We start from the raw sequence: 16,403 nt of genomic DNA, 5'->3' as shown, positions 1-16,403 counted from the left end.
TAATATAGTTGAGAAATTAATTACGTTGACTTTTACATGTTATAAGATAGTGAAAAACGGTTGATGCGGGAAGGAATCTGATACATGTATAAGTTATAAGATGAATATGTCATAAATAAACTAAGCAACGCCCAAGAACCATCTTACCGTTATTGTCATTTCTAATGTATTTCCCGCCAACTGGTTTCCGGAAGCTTCGATCCCGTCTAACGTTACATATGATCCTTAAAAGAGAAGGTTAACTTAAAAGAGAAGGTTATCAATGGTAACAACATATCCTAAAATGATTTTTTTTTTCATTTTTTTTTTTTTTTTTTTTTTTTTTGAATTATTATTATATTATTAACAGTTACACATAGAAAGAACATGCAAGAAACAAGACAAATGTTCTATAGCTAAATGGTCTTTTAAAAGGGCAAATTGTCTGGAAATGGCCAATTTTTGACTTTAAGAAAGTGGTCTCGTTAAGGAGATAGTCTTTATATAGAGGTGGTCGCAAAGACAGGTTTGACTGTATTTTCCGACTTACCGTTTGGCTTCTGTATGGCCAGGAGTGGTGTTCCTACATCCCCATCTATCCTTATAACAATACTAAAGAGGTAGGTATCGACAGGGATCTGCACTAGGCTGGGATCGTCATATCCGACAGTCCTCTGTAGTACGGTCACCACATCACGGTCGGAAGTCTGGGGAGTGGATAAACAATTGACGTAATACACAAGTTGAATGTGAGTACCGGTATTTCATTCATAATGGTTTTTAAAATATCTCGTAAATATTTGCAATAGTTGGTATGGTACGATACCATAACTTAAATAACATCGTACATCGTACTATTCTATGAGGCAATGGGTTTACATCTAATTTCAAAACATTAAAACGATGCTGTATTATCCGGTTTTATTAAGGATACGTGAAATTATCAATTTCATTAATCTAAAGACCTGATCCTTATCAGATACAAGGTAAATTCGGCTAGATGTTAACATTATTCATTTTAATAAAGTCTCTGTTTGTGTGTGTGTGTGTATTTTTGTACACAAAGGTAGATTATGCATTGTTTCTCTCAATATCTGGTACCATAACAATTAAACGAGCTTGCTGTTTGGTCGACAACGGAATCGGTTCATCATGGTGGTCATTATTTGTATTTACCTTTCCGGGTTTAGAATGCCGTTTAGAAATTGCCAACATTTTGCCCGTCATGTCATCATAATGATGATCGGCTTGTTGGGATTGCCCATTACCTGAAATGATAACCGATGGTAAGATTATCAGTTCCATCAAAAAGTTCACCACAAAGTTTATCAAAGTACTGCGTGTGAAGTAATGTAATTATTTTCTTGACTCTTTACGGCTTCAACATCGCATGCAACTCGCATTAATTTGCAAACATAATTTTACACCGACTATTGAATAATCTGGACGAAGAAATGAATATATTGAAATTAATACCACAACCGAATTCATCTAATTTAAGCTTCACAAATATATTCTCTTTTCCCTTTTCGATGCCTCAGTTCTAATTAAACAATCCTACTCATCAAGATATTAAAGAAAAACTGAAATTTGCAAATACGGAATACATGTACTTACTTTGTAACATCTGTGCGTCCACTGACCGTCGCTGTACAAAGTGGGCGTTACTGTTGTCACATGACCCCGTGACGACAAAGTCTATATGCAGATTTTTCTCGGATACGATACTAAGTATATACTGCTGTTTTTCAGGATCTTTAGCAGTGGCGTCCGTGAAAACGTAAACATGGGAATTTGGCTTAGCCTTGACTACCGCTGCAAAGGCGACGAAAAGAAGAAATCATATGCAGAAATATAACCTCAGTTAGTTTCATACAATTTAATGTATGTGCTACTGATACATCGACACTGCTAAAACATGTTAACGAAAATAGATATAATTGGGACACATTTTTTATGTTTTAAAAGAGCATAAAACCATACGACAACGTACAGGCATACAGTACAGCTTTGAGGAATGAAATATTGTCGATTTACTGCTCATATTCTCATGAATATCGTATTTAAGTTACCGAAAGTTAGTTTATAATATCTATATATACAAATGTAAAAGCTATTATAAACTTCACTAATTAATTATTTCATACAGTAAACAAAAGCCAATTAAGTTGTCCAATAAAAATAACTTTTTCACAAAAGATTTTTTTTCAATTTTTTTAACATTCTTTTGGAATTGAACGTATCGACAATATAAATACATGTATTTCACAAAAAATAACATATGTTGCAAGCAGCTTTGTGTTTTTTCAGGATCTCAATGTTTAATAATTTAACTTTAAGATAAATATTCACATGTGATTTTTTCTGAAATATGTATATTTATATATAACTCTTTGTTTTCTTACCTGCTTTGATACCAGACATGATGTACTCAGGACAATCTCCGCCACCCGATACCTGAATGGCATTGACCCAGTTCACAATGTCGTTGGGATTCGTTGATTCCTGGACAGTTGTTGCACTTTCTAGTCAAACAGATAATTTATTGTTTAGTTGATATAGAGCATCGATATGCTAATAAAACTGTTTTATAGTTACATGTGCTTTATTGTATCATCATACAGTGTTATCAGAGGATCATTAAACAATGTTACATTTAGAAATATCGAAATTACTACAAGTTTTATTTCAATTTCAGTTACAAAACATTAAGGCCAATTACATTTCCGTAACAGTTATAAGCTCACCGTTTCACTTCATTAATCATCTAAACAATTTAATTTGTATTTATTTGGTGTTGTAACCTCATTTTTATGCATTGATATATATTTTCTTATCTTGTTATTTACAAATAAAACTTCTTTTTTTTCGGAAAGGTAGAAGAACACCAATGAGAAACTGACCAGGGCCACTAAAAGTGATCAATATATACAGCTAAGGTACTGACCAGGGCCACTAAAAGTGACCAATATCTTTGGCTGTGATACTGACCAGGGCCACTAAAAGTGACCAATATATACTGCTGTGGTACTGACCAGGGCCACTAAAAGCGACCAATATATACAGCTGTGGTACTGACCAGTGTCGCTAAAAGGGACCAATATCTTTCGCTGTGATACTGACCAGGGCCACTAAAAGTGACCAATATATACAATTGCGGTACTGACCAGGGCCTTTTAAAGTGACCAATATATATTGTTGTGGTACTGACCAGGATCACTGAAAGTGACCAGTATATAGTTGTATGGCTGAAGTCCAGTTCCTTTTGTAAGGTTGATGATTTCCTGCGTTTTGGACTTTACAGCACTGACAACACTCCCCATGGATCCGCTGGTATCAATCACAAATACCAAGGAATTTCCTGGACGTAACTGGAACAGCTCCTCGAAGTGAGTGTTTCCGACAGCTTGTAAAAGGCCGTTCACTGTAAAATAAATACCATTTAGAATCATGAATACGATATGTTACTGTAAACCAATTAATGTTCGCGTATACAATATTTACCAAAAAAAAACGGCGGCCAAGGGTTCTTAATAACAATCGTTTATTTATCTATACATTTACATAATTATTCGCGTAACAGTCCGATTTGGGTTTCATCTCTCTTGCGAAACAACATGAAAAATCTCCAGAAAAAATAAAGTCATTTAGATAAATTTTTTTCACAATATACATGTACAAAATAAAACAATATATTCACTGTACGTTTCCTATGGGTTTATCTACAAACGTTTGTCTTCGTTTATTTTGTATTTATAAGTTATATCTAATGGGGTAGATTATTTTTCTTTTTGTTGTAATGCTTGGAATCTAACCTGGATCTGAGAGAAAATATTTAGTATGCGCAATGGCTGCCAGTCCCGCAGCGTCGTGGATAGCGAAATGTGGGGATAGAGTTGGATCTTTAGTATCCTTGTTGATTCCACCAAGGGCTGCAATAGTGTCTGCCGATTTATCGTGTAGTCCTCCATGGCTACATTTGCCTTTATTGTCAGTAGCTGGGTCCTCTGAAAACGGGAACATTTTTTTTTATTGAAACAATACATTATATATAGAGGTTACACAACGAGTGGTTGTTGGATATGGAATTTATTCCACGCGAGTGAGTTATTTTTTAAAAGTTACAAAAAACACGAGCTTTAGCGAGTTTCTTTTGTAACTTAAAAAAAATAACTTACGAGTTGAGAGTTGAATAACACCGATTATCGTTGGTAGTATTTTATTTCATGCATACTTCAGCATTGCTATAAAATGTCTTTAAAGATACCAAAAATATAAATATATAAATAAACAACTAAAAAGGAAATAACGATACATATTTATTTATATATCACAGCTTGGCACTAGAATATAGAGAAACAATAAATGCCGTCGGATATTTTACTATTGCATATACAGCATTTCTTAACATAATTTCAAATATGTCATGGCACATCATGAATAACCAGACATGATGTACTCAGGACAATCTCCGCCACCCGATACCTGAATGGCATTGACCCAGTTCACAATGTCGTTGGGATTCGTTGATTCCTGGACAGTTGTTGCACTTTCTAGTCAAACAGATAATTTATTGTTTAGTTGATATAGAGCATCGATATGCTAATAAAACTGTTTTTCATAGTTACATGTGCTTTATTGTATCATCATACAGTGTTATCAGAGGATCATTAAACAATGTTACATTTAGAAATATCGAAATTACTACAAGTTTTATTTCAATTTCAGTTACAAAACATTAAGGCCAATTACATTTCCGTAACAGTTATAAGCTCACCGTTTCACTTCATTAATCATCTAAACAATTTAATTTGTATTTATTTGGTGTTGTAACCTCATTTTTATGCATCGATATATATTTTCTTATCTTGTTATTTACAAATAAAACTTTTTTTTTTTCGGAAAGGTAGAAGAACACCAATGAGAAACTGACCAGGGCCACTAAAAGTGATCAATATATACAGCTAAGGTACTGACCAGGGCCACTAAAAGTGACCAATATCTTTGGCTGTGATACTGACCAGGGCCACTAAAAGTGACCAATATATACTGCTGTGGTACTGACCAGGGCCACTAAAAGCGACCAATATATACAGCTGTGGTACTGACCAGTGTCGCTAAAAGGGACCAATATCTTTCGCTGTGATACTGACCAGGGCCACTAAAAGTGACCAATATATACAATTGCGGTACTGACCAGGGCCTTTTAAAGTGACCAATATATATTGTTGTGGTACTGACCAGGATCACTAAAAGTGACCAGTATATAGTTGTATGGCTGAAGTCCAGTTCCTTTTGTAAGGTTGATGATTTCCTGCGTTTTGGACTTTACAGCACTGACAACACTCCCCATGGATCCGCTAGTATCAATCACAAATACCAAGGAATTTCCTGGACGTAACTGGAACAGCTCCTCGAAGTGAGTGTTTCCGACAGCTTGCAAAAGGCCGTTCACTGTAAAATAAATACCATTTAGAATCATGAATACGATATGTTACTGTAAACCACCTAATTTTTGCGTATACAATATTTACCAAAAAAAAACGGCGGCCAAGGGTTCTTAATAACAATCGTTTATTTATCTATACATTTACATAATTATTCGCGTAACAGTCCGATTTGGGTTTCATCTCTCTTGCGAAACAACATGAAAAATCTCCAGAAAAAAAAAAGTCATTTAGATAATTTTTTTCACAATATACAAAATAAAACAATATATTCACTGTACGTTTCCTATGGGTTTATCTACAAACGTTTGTCTTCGTTTATTTTGTATTTATAAGTTATATCTAATGGGGTAGATTATTTTTCTTTTTGTTGTAATGCTTGGAATCTAACCTGGATCTGAGAGAAAATATTTAGTATGCGCAATGGCTGCCAGTCCCGCAGGCGTCGTGGTTAGCGAAATGTGGGGATAGAGTTGGATCTTTAGTATCCTTGTTGATTCCACCAAGGGCTGCAATAGTGTCTGCCGATTTATCGTGTAGTCCTCCATGGCTACATTTGCCTTTATTGTCAGTAGCTGGGTCCTCTGAAAACGGGAACATTTTTTTTTATTGAAACAATACATTATATATAGAGGTTACACAACGAGTGGTTGTTGGATATGGAAGTTATTCCACGCGAGTGAGTTATTTTTTAAAAGTTACAAAAAACACGAGCTTTAGCGAGTTTCTTTTGTAACTTTTAAAAAAATAACTTACGAGTTGAGAGTTGAATAACACCGATTATCGTGGTAGTATTTTATTTCATGCATACTTCAGCATTGCTATAAAATGTCTTTAAAGATACCAAAAATATAAATATATAAATAAACAACTAAAAAGGAAATAACGATACATATTTATTTATATATCACAGCTTGGCACTAGAATATAGAGAAACAATAAATGCCGTCGGATATTTTACTATTGCATATACAGCATTTCTTAACATAATTTCAAATATGTCATGGCACATCATGAATATGGTATTCATCTTCTAAGGATTTCCTTTTATAAATGCTACCAAAGTGTGTTATGTTTAGATAGAAGCCTTTCCCATACTACATGACACAAACATTCAATGATGGTCAATGTGGTGGTTAAGCTTATAATCATAAGACATACTGTAAGGTTTCTGGATGTCCTGGCCGTCACGATAACCACTGGTCAGTTCTTTAGGAGAGGTCATCATGTTTATAAAACACGGGAAGCCCACAGACGATCTTTAGATTTAAAAAGTAAAACGTGTTAAAAGATTTTTTTGTGTTGATTTTGTACAAGCTATATCGAAGATATGAACGAGGAAACGACAACTTTAAAATCACAATAAATGTATGGAAAATACACTAGATAATGTGATTACCCCAGATAGTTATGTTATTAATTTAGCATTTTGATTAAAATATATAATAATTATGAATTTCTCAAGATGACATACAACGTACGACGATTTGCCAATATAACAAAATTTAATCATTTATGGCACTGTATTAGAAGAAATCCTGTACTATTTCGTGAGTCTTCTCACAAGTTTATAGATTAAAATTATTTAAAAATAATTGTTGTTTATCTAATATTTTGTTCTTCTATAGCAACATTTCATTCCTGGAAAGTTCATTATCATTTATCTGTAAGATAATTCCATTAACAATAAATTCAAAGTTGAAATTGTAAAACACTTACCCACAACTTTGGCACATGTCAGTAGAAAGGGCAGCGAGATTCGTCAAGGTTTTGCCTGGGAGACCTGTCATAATAAGCATATAAGTAGATCAGTCTACTAAATGAAAAATAAGTAAAGATATTTTTTGACAGGTACTTGTCCTTACATAACAATGATATTAATTTGGAAAATCATCTTGAATTTTAGATTACAGATATCAATAGAGATATTCTATACGTAAAATTAGAACAAAGGAATTTTAGAAATTGTCCATGTAGAATGCGCCTTATTTCAAATGGTTACAGTACACTGGAGGCAGTAGGAAGAGGACACTACATTTTTCAATCAAGTGTTTCTATCAATGTGAGAACCGTTTATCTATGAAATCAAAGTATTGAATTTATATAAAATGTATTTCAATTTTTATTACTTACCCTTATGATTGAAATTCATGTTCATTTCTTTTTAGGTTTAAGTATATTATTGTACCAATAAATAGAGGTATCATTATTCTTTTTTTTTTCCAAAAAATAATAATATTTTATTCGGTAATACATGTAAATAACAATACATTTCCCATTCGTATATCTAGAGCTCTCATTCAATTTCCATATTTGTTATCTTTTAAATCAAATTTACCTCACTCTTCTCTCTTACCTAATTACAGATGTATTAAGAATTTGCGCTTGCATACATTTCAATCATTCGTCGCATCCACTCAAAAATTATATACAATGAAGTTAATTTGAATTAATTTCAACAACTGTTTATAAATATATCCAGGTAGACAACTCTTACATAAAAAAGTCAGAAGGGAGACTTTCATTCCGTTTCATTCTTATATTCGAAAAAAACCCATTTACTTATAAGGAACACCATATTCACCTAACTTGCACCACTCTCTGCCTATTTTATACAGATATATTCAATATTCACACATAATAAATACTTATTGTTACAGTAATACTGCATAGTAATTTGGATTGTTTGTGTAATTAAATAATAATAATGATGATAAATATAGAAGGACACATAAAATCATTCTTTGAAGGACATTTTGGGAAATATATATTCCAAATGTACCAGACATATAGAAAGGGAAAACCTATCATTATTCTTAATTAATACGATTGAAAACACTTTTGACATTTGATTTTCATAAAGTTGATGTATGTTATTTGAGAACAAGTAAAAACTTCGTATGGTTATTTTGCAATATATTTCTTTTCAATCAATGATTTACTTATTAATTGAAATTTCTTTGTTTATAGAAATAAGACAAAAGAAGACATACTTTTGTCATTGTCAACAGCAATATCCATTTTAAATTTTCCAACATTTACAATAACATAGGATTATAAAACGAACCACTAAAGTATCAATTTTGTTCTTTGCGTTATCTCATTATATCAGAAATACTCACATGTATTTATTTGGGTAAACCTCTTCACACTTGGACAGCAGTAAAAACGTTAGAGGTTATGAGTAATAACATACAATTGTAATTCTGAAGTATCACACTGACAAAATGTAATGCTGAAAACGTTACTTCAAAAGCCAGTTCAATAACTGCTACCTACCATAATCTTCGTATATGGCGCCATTACTGTGTAATTCTACCCAGTTTGTGTTGCTGTAGAAGCTCTGGATAATGTGAAGATACTGGCCAACCAGCTCTCGGGCGCGCTCGTAACTCGGAGTGGAGGCGCCCAGAACTTGTAACAAGCTATCTCGTAATTGGTTCAATAAGGTATGGGCTGCAAAATTAATAGAAATTAATCAAGAAAATGTGGTTTGTGTACAAACATAACATACCCATTTATAATTTTTTTAAACTAATCAAACATATTTACTGACGTCAATGGTAATGTTGAAATATTGAACCAGATGCCGTTTTTTCCATTTAAATGTTTAACGTACGTTAGAAGATAAATTATGTTTGCTGGCTATAGCCAGCTGTATTCAGTGAATATCTGACGTGGTCATATACCCTCGTTCAATAATGTTAGTCACCTTGATTTATTCTTGTATGCAAGCGAAATAATTAAGAAATTGTGAGCATTTTAACGATATATAATGCAATTTAACAAATTGAATGAGCATAATGTGAATATATTTCAATTCAAATATATAGGTTATCTGTTAGTGAGAATAACTGCCCTGCCAAATTACTTTTGAAGCCACCGCCATCTTTATCGAGATGCAGAAAGAACCAATGAAATCCCGTAAAATGAATGAAGTAAAAATTGTATAGGTATAGGTAGCGGTATTTTATAATGTGATACAGAAAATACAGAACAAATAAAAATGCCAACATCGTATATTATGTTATTTCTGAGTAATAAACTTGTTAATAACTTGTTGCTACACGGCATCATATCAAGAAGATCAAGATGGATTTTACATGGCTGGTAATTGTTTCTATGTACCTAAGGATTTCCAATGGGCCAAACATTTGTAAAAGAAAAGACAGGTATACTTTTTAGATATATATATAATTCATCTTCTTTAGGACGATTGTTTGAAAAAAGAACTTGGTGTTTTACCTGTTACTGGAGTAATTCCTCACTTGTTTGAGGGCATACGGTTTTCTAGGGTCGATCGCTTTATTGTTCTTAGGATATAACTCTTAAACAATTATATCCTACGCTTATTTATCCAGTTTACGTTTGATCACACGTAAAGGCGATATAAACATGATTTTAAGATTAAGTGGATATGGAAATCTCACCTTGTGGGATTTGTTCCCCGTTGACGTACCAAACGGCTTCCCGGTAATGTTCCTGGTCCACTTTGGTATTCTGTTTGACGAGGTCATTAATGGCTTCCTGAAACCGGGTCTCTGACGAGGAATCTACAAGTTAATTGGTTACACGTATGAACGCCAGGTCAAAGGTCTTAAACCATACGTCAGTGAATGCGATGGTCTATACTGAAAAAGACTTCATATTAATGCAAATGACTAAATCATGCATTGCACTTGTAGGCTCACAAACTTTGTGATTGACATGCAAAACATTTACAACGATTCTCAGTCACTTTTCCATTGACATATATGTGATGAAAACCAGCGTCATCTAGATGAAGGGGATGTCATAAAATGGGGTAGTGAATTGGTAAATAATAATTGGATTGGGAACAGGATGGACATTGAATATGAAAAATAGATTATTCAGAACATTTTTTGAAATCTACAGTAGATATGATATATGATATGGTTTGTGGCAAGTTGTTCTCTTTTCTAAATAGAAGCTTAATCGGTCTAAAGGAAAGTTTAAATGGTAAGAAATATGTCACGAAAGTAACAGCAGCGCTGCAGTGACATTGAAAAATAAACATAACCTCCAAAAAAACTATCAATACGAGTTTTATAGTATCTATCCAAAGTGAAATCGTGAAAACAACAATCAATTTTTCAATTGGAATGGTTATCACAATTCATCTGTTCCATTTCCAAAGGAGGAGAGATATGTTCACATGATTATTTAGGTTGCGAACATATATTCTATGGACACTACTATTGAATTTCACCCATTTTCTTCCCATGGAAAAGGCATTAAAATCAGGTGACTGACCATTAAAGTGCTTAAAAATTATGGGATACTTGTAATGGTTTCTTTTTGATTAAGGGAAATGAAAATGGTTATTAAAATAAGTAATGGCCATAAAAACACAACTACATGTATTAAGAAATTTTACTCTCTGTGACGGGGACCGAAAGAATATACCTTGTGGTTTTAATAAGAAATAGTTATATTGTTAGAGTAACGGCATGCGGATGCTCTAATATGTAGAAATAGAACCAGATCATCTACTTTAGCAGCGAGAGGACGCCATATGTTGAAAACGCGTGCGTGTATCTATTGCCATCCTCGATACTCCAGTGGTTATTATTATAATTGTCGTTATATCAACCCCCTTCCTCGATACTCCAGGGGTTACGATCACATACGATCTCTACACCCTTGGACTATCTCATAGTAAAACTGGAGGCAACATAATAGAACAGGTGATCCCAGTCCTTTGATATACATCAAAAGAGCTGTATAACGGTACACTGTGGTTGATTGTGTAGCTTTGAAGCTGGGCGTCGCTCTCTCTGTAGTCTTCAAAGGAATTCTTTGCAGGTTTGTGATTGGTCGGATATTTTCTTCTTAACTGCCTTCAGTTTTACTATGAGATAGTCCAGGGCTGGACATAAAACGTCAGTTATGGTAACCCCTGGAGTATCGAGGATGATCAACCCATGAATTATCTCATAGTAAAACTGAAGGCAGCTCAGGAGAAAGAATCTGACCAATCAGAGGCCTGCAGAGACTTCCTTTGAAGATTACAGGAAGAACAACGCCCAACTTCAAAGGCACATAGTCAACCACAGTGTGTCGTTATACGGCTCTTTTGATGTACATCAAAGGACTAAATTACCTGTTCTGTTCTTTTACTTCCAGTTATACTATGATTAGATAGTCCAGGGGTAGATATAACGACAGTAATAGTAAACCCTGGTGTATGAAGGATGATCAATTGTGATTTAAAACTTAATGATGAAAGCCTAGTTTCTCTCTAAATGGAAACACTTTAAAAGTGACACTTTTCGTTAGATGTCAAGATTACTAGAATTAATATTTTTGTTTATTCCACGCGCAATGGTTCTGGAGATATATGTAAACTTATTACGTCATTACAAACAAGGGCTGAAGGTTCTTCTCGATTTATTTCAACGGTAAAGCGATCATTTGTCATGAAAAGTGGTCTTTAAATATCAAGTTCAAAATTGTCTCAGTTGTTTTTGTTAGAATGTCGGAGAGGTCACACGAATATAGTTGAGTGTTTACTAAACTCCTAAATACAGTTTGAACGTTTGTGGATATAAGACAACCGTCTGCAATGACCACGTCATCAGTCGATATAACCATCGGTAGAAACGTTTAGCTGTGTGACAAACAAGAAGATATATCTACATTGAAATAAAAGATATGTATTGTATAATGTTATTATATAGAACAAGAGGCTACTTATCCGGAATCCGCAGTTCAATATGATATGTCTATATGATTTTTGAATTGACAGTTTCGATCTGGTCCTTTCAAACACATCACTAATTTTCTACCTAATATTTGCTTTCAATGATATATATTACCGATCAGGTATTTTTTGTGACGCCAAGTCGGCAGGCACTATTGATTCAATACTCTTATTTTTGCGTCTCTTTTACCACACTCTATTTTAAAAAGATATAAGGAAATTCAAGTCAGTTCAGTTTAGGTTTTTATTATTTTTCATATTATAATTATTAATTTTTCATTTTTTTTTTTTTTTTTTCGTTTTCTCATCTTCTTATATCTTAAGCATTTAAATGATAAAATATGAAACCAACAATAATGTACCAGTATATACATTTTCGATCTTCCAGAGGTTACTATTACTGTCGTTAATACCTCTCCTGGACTATCTCATAGTAAACCTAGAGGCAACAGAACAGATCAGAATATGTAATTTGATGTGCATCAAACGAATCGTATAACGGTACACTGCGGTTGACTATTTGGCTTTGATGTTGGGCGTCGCTCTCTTTGAAGTCTTCAAAGGAAATCTTTGCAGGCCTGTGATTGGTCAGATTTTTTTTCTTGAACAAGTCCAGTTTTACTATGAGATAGTCCAGGGGTAGATACATGTATAACGTCAGTAATAGTAACCCCTAGAGTATCGAGGATGCGGTTAAATTGAACTCACAGAAACCAAATGACTCATGCTATAAGACAAAAAAGGATTTTGCGATTTTTTTGTATGTACGAATTTTCTTTAAGGAACAATAAAAATTAAAAGGTCTAATTTAAAGAAAAATGTATCAAAATTTTCTATATATATTATATGTAATTTCGTTGAATATTTTGCCCTTTAAAATGTATTATGCATTAGGCCTATCACCGATTATAACTTTACTAATGCAAAATTTGAATAACCATTTAAAGTATAATGTATAGTTGTGTTCCCACGTTAGAATGGTATTAAGGCGCCCCAATGCCAATAATATGGCAAAATAAAGGTAACTTTTCAGATTGTCATTCCCCTCGGAGCGTTGATATGACAGTGCGATAGTTAACGTTCAGTATAGGAGGCGACAGTAACATGTTGTGGAAATTAAAACTGAATTATGAAATTATTCACATTCACAACCCCTCATTATTGCATTGTTATATGGAGCATAGATACAATATAAATACAAATTGAATCGTTTTGAACTTAACATAACGCAACATGCAGATGAGAAGCGCCATCCAGTAATACTAAGACATGTGTCTTTGAAGAAATAATTTACCCAAGGTCCATCTTAAGTCTTATAATCTTAAAGTTATATGTGCCGTATTTTTCATACTCACGAATCAAGACGAGCTTTTAATATGTTATTCAACACCAAAAGTTACCAACATTTTGAGAATTACAATACTTTCAATCCACAGGTTTTAATTTACATGTACAAATAAGAGCTGAAAATGATTTTTGGCAGTACTGCCAAAAATCATTATATTAACATCTTCAGTGTAGTGAAATGAGTACATACGGTCAGACCATGAAGCCATATTGCTGTCTACAATTTCATTTCACATTTGTACAGTATTCTTAATAATTGAAAAGTGATTTCAGAAGGTATGTTTTCATCAAAACATGTATAAGGCTTAAAAACAAGAATTTCACAGTGGTAACCTATGTGTTCTAACTAACGTTTATAAGGCATCATATATGTTTGTCTGTCCATTTGAATGATTTTCACAGCTTTATTCATTAAAACTTATGGTTTTAAATGGATAATTGAAGAAAAAATAACATGTCAAAATTTTCGGCCAGTTACGGCACATATAACTTTAAGGCTTTAAAATAGTTTGTCCATACTTCCTTTCTGAATTTTTCAACTAATTAAGATTTCAAATTTTAAAATAGCTCGTAGGATTTTTTTTATTGCATGCCGGCTTTTATTGAAGGAATTAAAACATTTTATTTGAATAAGGGTTTCTCTGTGAAATAACTAGACAATCCGTATCATGAGTCTCTCCCAGGTAGTGTCAATTTGGTATTATCTACACACATAGATACGGCAAGTACAGGCTAAATCTAGTCTCAATCGCAAGAATTACATGGTAATAATTGTAAAATAAATAACGGTTCTGGTTTTTAGTTCGAAATTGATAATGTGTGGTTGTAAATTATGTTACATAACAAAAGGATTAGCATCACGTTTTAATGGCCCATGATAAATGTTGTAACAATAACTTCATTTGACAAGTATTACAAATTGCATAACCTAAAGGATTTGTAAAACTGGCAACAATATAGAGTGAGATCAGTCTGGATTTCCTCTGCAAATAAAATAAAACATTCACTTTTACCTATTAAGTGCAATGCACGAGGAAGAATAATTGTAGTCAAAAAAATTTCGCGTTGTTAAAATTTTCACATTTTACAACTTGCGTTCTGCCATTTTATTTAACACCTTTGCATAACATACCTTACAATACAAATCTGTAACTTACGAATATCTATTATTTAGTAATAGTTTTATTTATTCAAAGAAGACTCAACTCATAGGTTCATACTAAAGTATTTCAGTTTGAAAATACGCAACCACACGCACTAACTTTGCACTTGAAAATGAAGAATACGTTATATGTAGGTTAAAAATTAAACGTTTTCACAGCAATCAATTTATATATTAAAGGGAATGTGTATTGCCGTTTTTGTTCTTAAACACAACTCCACGTGAAACGTCAAATTTTAGGCTAATAAGAAGTGAAATATTCCCGGAGATAGTAAAAGTAAACATCACTGCTAATTAGGGGTTACTTTCCCTGCTGACCCAGATACTTAGGATTACCAGTGATTCGTTTTCTGTGTTTTGTTCTCTCTGTAAGGCCGCACTAGAGACCATCATGTGATAAGTGGATTCCAGTACAATAACTGCCGAGTCACTATACCATAGTTAGGACAGGCTATCGCATTCTATTTACATTAAATTCATCACAGGAAAAGGCAAACTTTGTATAGTCGTTCCAGAGTCCGACAAAATATCTTAGGCTTTGACATAGGAAGAGAATTTCTTATTTCTATATAGCAACTCAAATAAGTTGTTTTATTTGCACAGCTGATCTATGCGAATTTTTTGTAACTCTTACAAATAAATCGGTAACCGATGACATAACTACATGGCCCAAGCGACCTGTTTCGGTGGACAGAAATCACTGACTAGGGGAGCAATTGGCAAAGAAAGATATTTGTTTAATGTCATAGCGTTTAGATGTCATATTAGTCAAATATAATCAAAATAATGTAATAATGATAATGCATTACCTTATTCAAAATAAAGACATACTTTTGACCTTAATTTCTAAGTCGTTTACTCTAGTTTCTCTTATTTTTAAAGGCCATGAACTCTTCTTCAGATTTTTTCTCTATGACAAAAGACATCAGACTTAAAATAAATAGGGTTTCATTATATCCATTGTCATAAATAATAGTCTCAAAAGTATTTCGACATCATCTTCAGTAATTTAAAAAATAATAAATATAGAGGTCAAGTTTAAATAATTTTTACAGCAAAGATTGATTTAATTGGTTTGTTTGAGTCGTCCCTATGACAGCGTGATCGAGGGGGGGGCTGTTTTTGTTTCTATGGTTGTGATAACTGCGTTCCTGCGTATTTAATAATGCGTAACTACTAAACAACTTCAGCATCACATTACTTGTTTTATTATATAAGTCCCTCCACTTCCCCCAATAAGCGCTAATCAGGAACAATTATCATCAGAGATAAAGTCATGTATCGTAATGGAGACATAATTTAATTGAACAAAACCTAAAGCCAAAAGTATTGTTGCTTGCGTGAGACGTTTTAAAAACAAAAAGTCCCATGGAAAGAATAGACAAAAAATGATCGTTGTTTGCCATCATGTAATGGGATAACAAGTATGTTTTTTATGTCAAACCTGATGTAGATTTCAATATTGTGGGCAAAAAATGTGTTACTGCTTGTACTGATATGCAAATTACATATATGTTTTAAAAATGAAAAGCTTTTTGGATCTGTCTATCCTATTGTAATTTTAGAAAATGTCTTTGTTTTCTAATCTCCCAACAAATATCTTCTACCGACATAAACATGTTATTTCTTCTGATGTTTATTTCGTCTGTTGAAAGGTTATTAAAATGTTACGTAGATTAGGCCCTTTGTATTTGGTCAAAATTAGGTTGCAGAAAACAGTTTGTGAGTTATTGTGAAGATATGA

At 33.1% G+C, this 16,403-nt stretch overlaps 1 protein-coding gene across 1 annotated transcript in view; it reads right to left on the bottom strand.

The window, feature by feature from the left end:
* LOC138322296 (uncharacterized) overlaps window positions 1-16,403 on the bottom strand; it is a 29,366-nt gene that overhangs the window by 12,046 nt on the left and 917 nt on the right. The window contains exons 2-15 of the mRNA XM_069266332.1: window positions 9,857-9,979; window positions 8,706-8,882; window positions 7,146-7,209; window positions 6,588-6,685; window positions 5,849-6,010; window positions 5,221-5,433; window positions 4,425-4,532; window positions 3,795-3,986; window positions 3,191-3,403; window positions 2,385-2,504; window positions 1,597-1,794; window positions 1,156-1,247; window positions 530-686; window positions 148-224 (exon numbers count right to left, since the gene is read on the bottom strand). Of these exons, the coding sequence (XP_069122433.1) occupies window positions 148-224; window positions 530-686; window positions 1,156-1,247; window positions 1,597-1,794; window positions 2,385-2,504; window positions 3,191-3,403; window positions 3,795-3,986; window positions 4,425-4,532; window positions 5,221-5,433; window positions 5,849-6,010; window positions 6,588-6,685; window positions 7,146-7,209; window positions 8,706-8,882; window positions 9,857-9,979 (1,994 nt within the window). The remainder of the gene's footprint in view (window positions 1-147; window positions 225-529; window positions 687-1,155; window positions 1,248-1,596; window positions 1,795-2,384; window positions 2,505-3,190; window positions 3,404-3,794; window positions 3,987-4,424; window positions 4,533-5,220; window positions 5,434-5,848; window positions 6,011-6,587; window positions 6,686-7,145; window positions 7,210-8,705; window positions 8,883-9,856; window positions 9,980-16,403) is intronic.

Source organism: Argopecten irradians, chromosome 4, assembly GCF_041381155.1.
Source record: "Argopecten irradians isolate NY chromosome 4, Ai_NY, whole genome shotgun sequence".
Lineage (NCBI taxonomy): Eukaryota > Metazoa > Mollusca > Bivalvia > Pectinida > Pectinidae > Argopecten > Argopecten irradians.
Note: the sequence above shows the minus strand (reverse complement) of the source record. Positions and strands in the feature narration are given on the sequence as shown.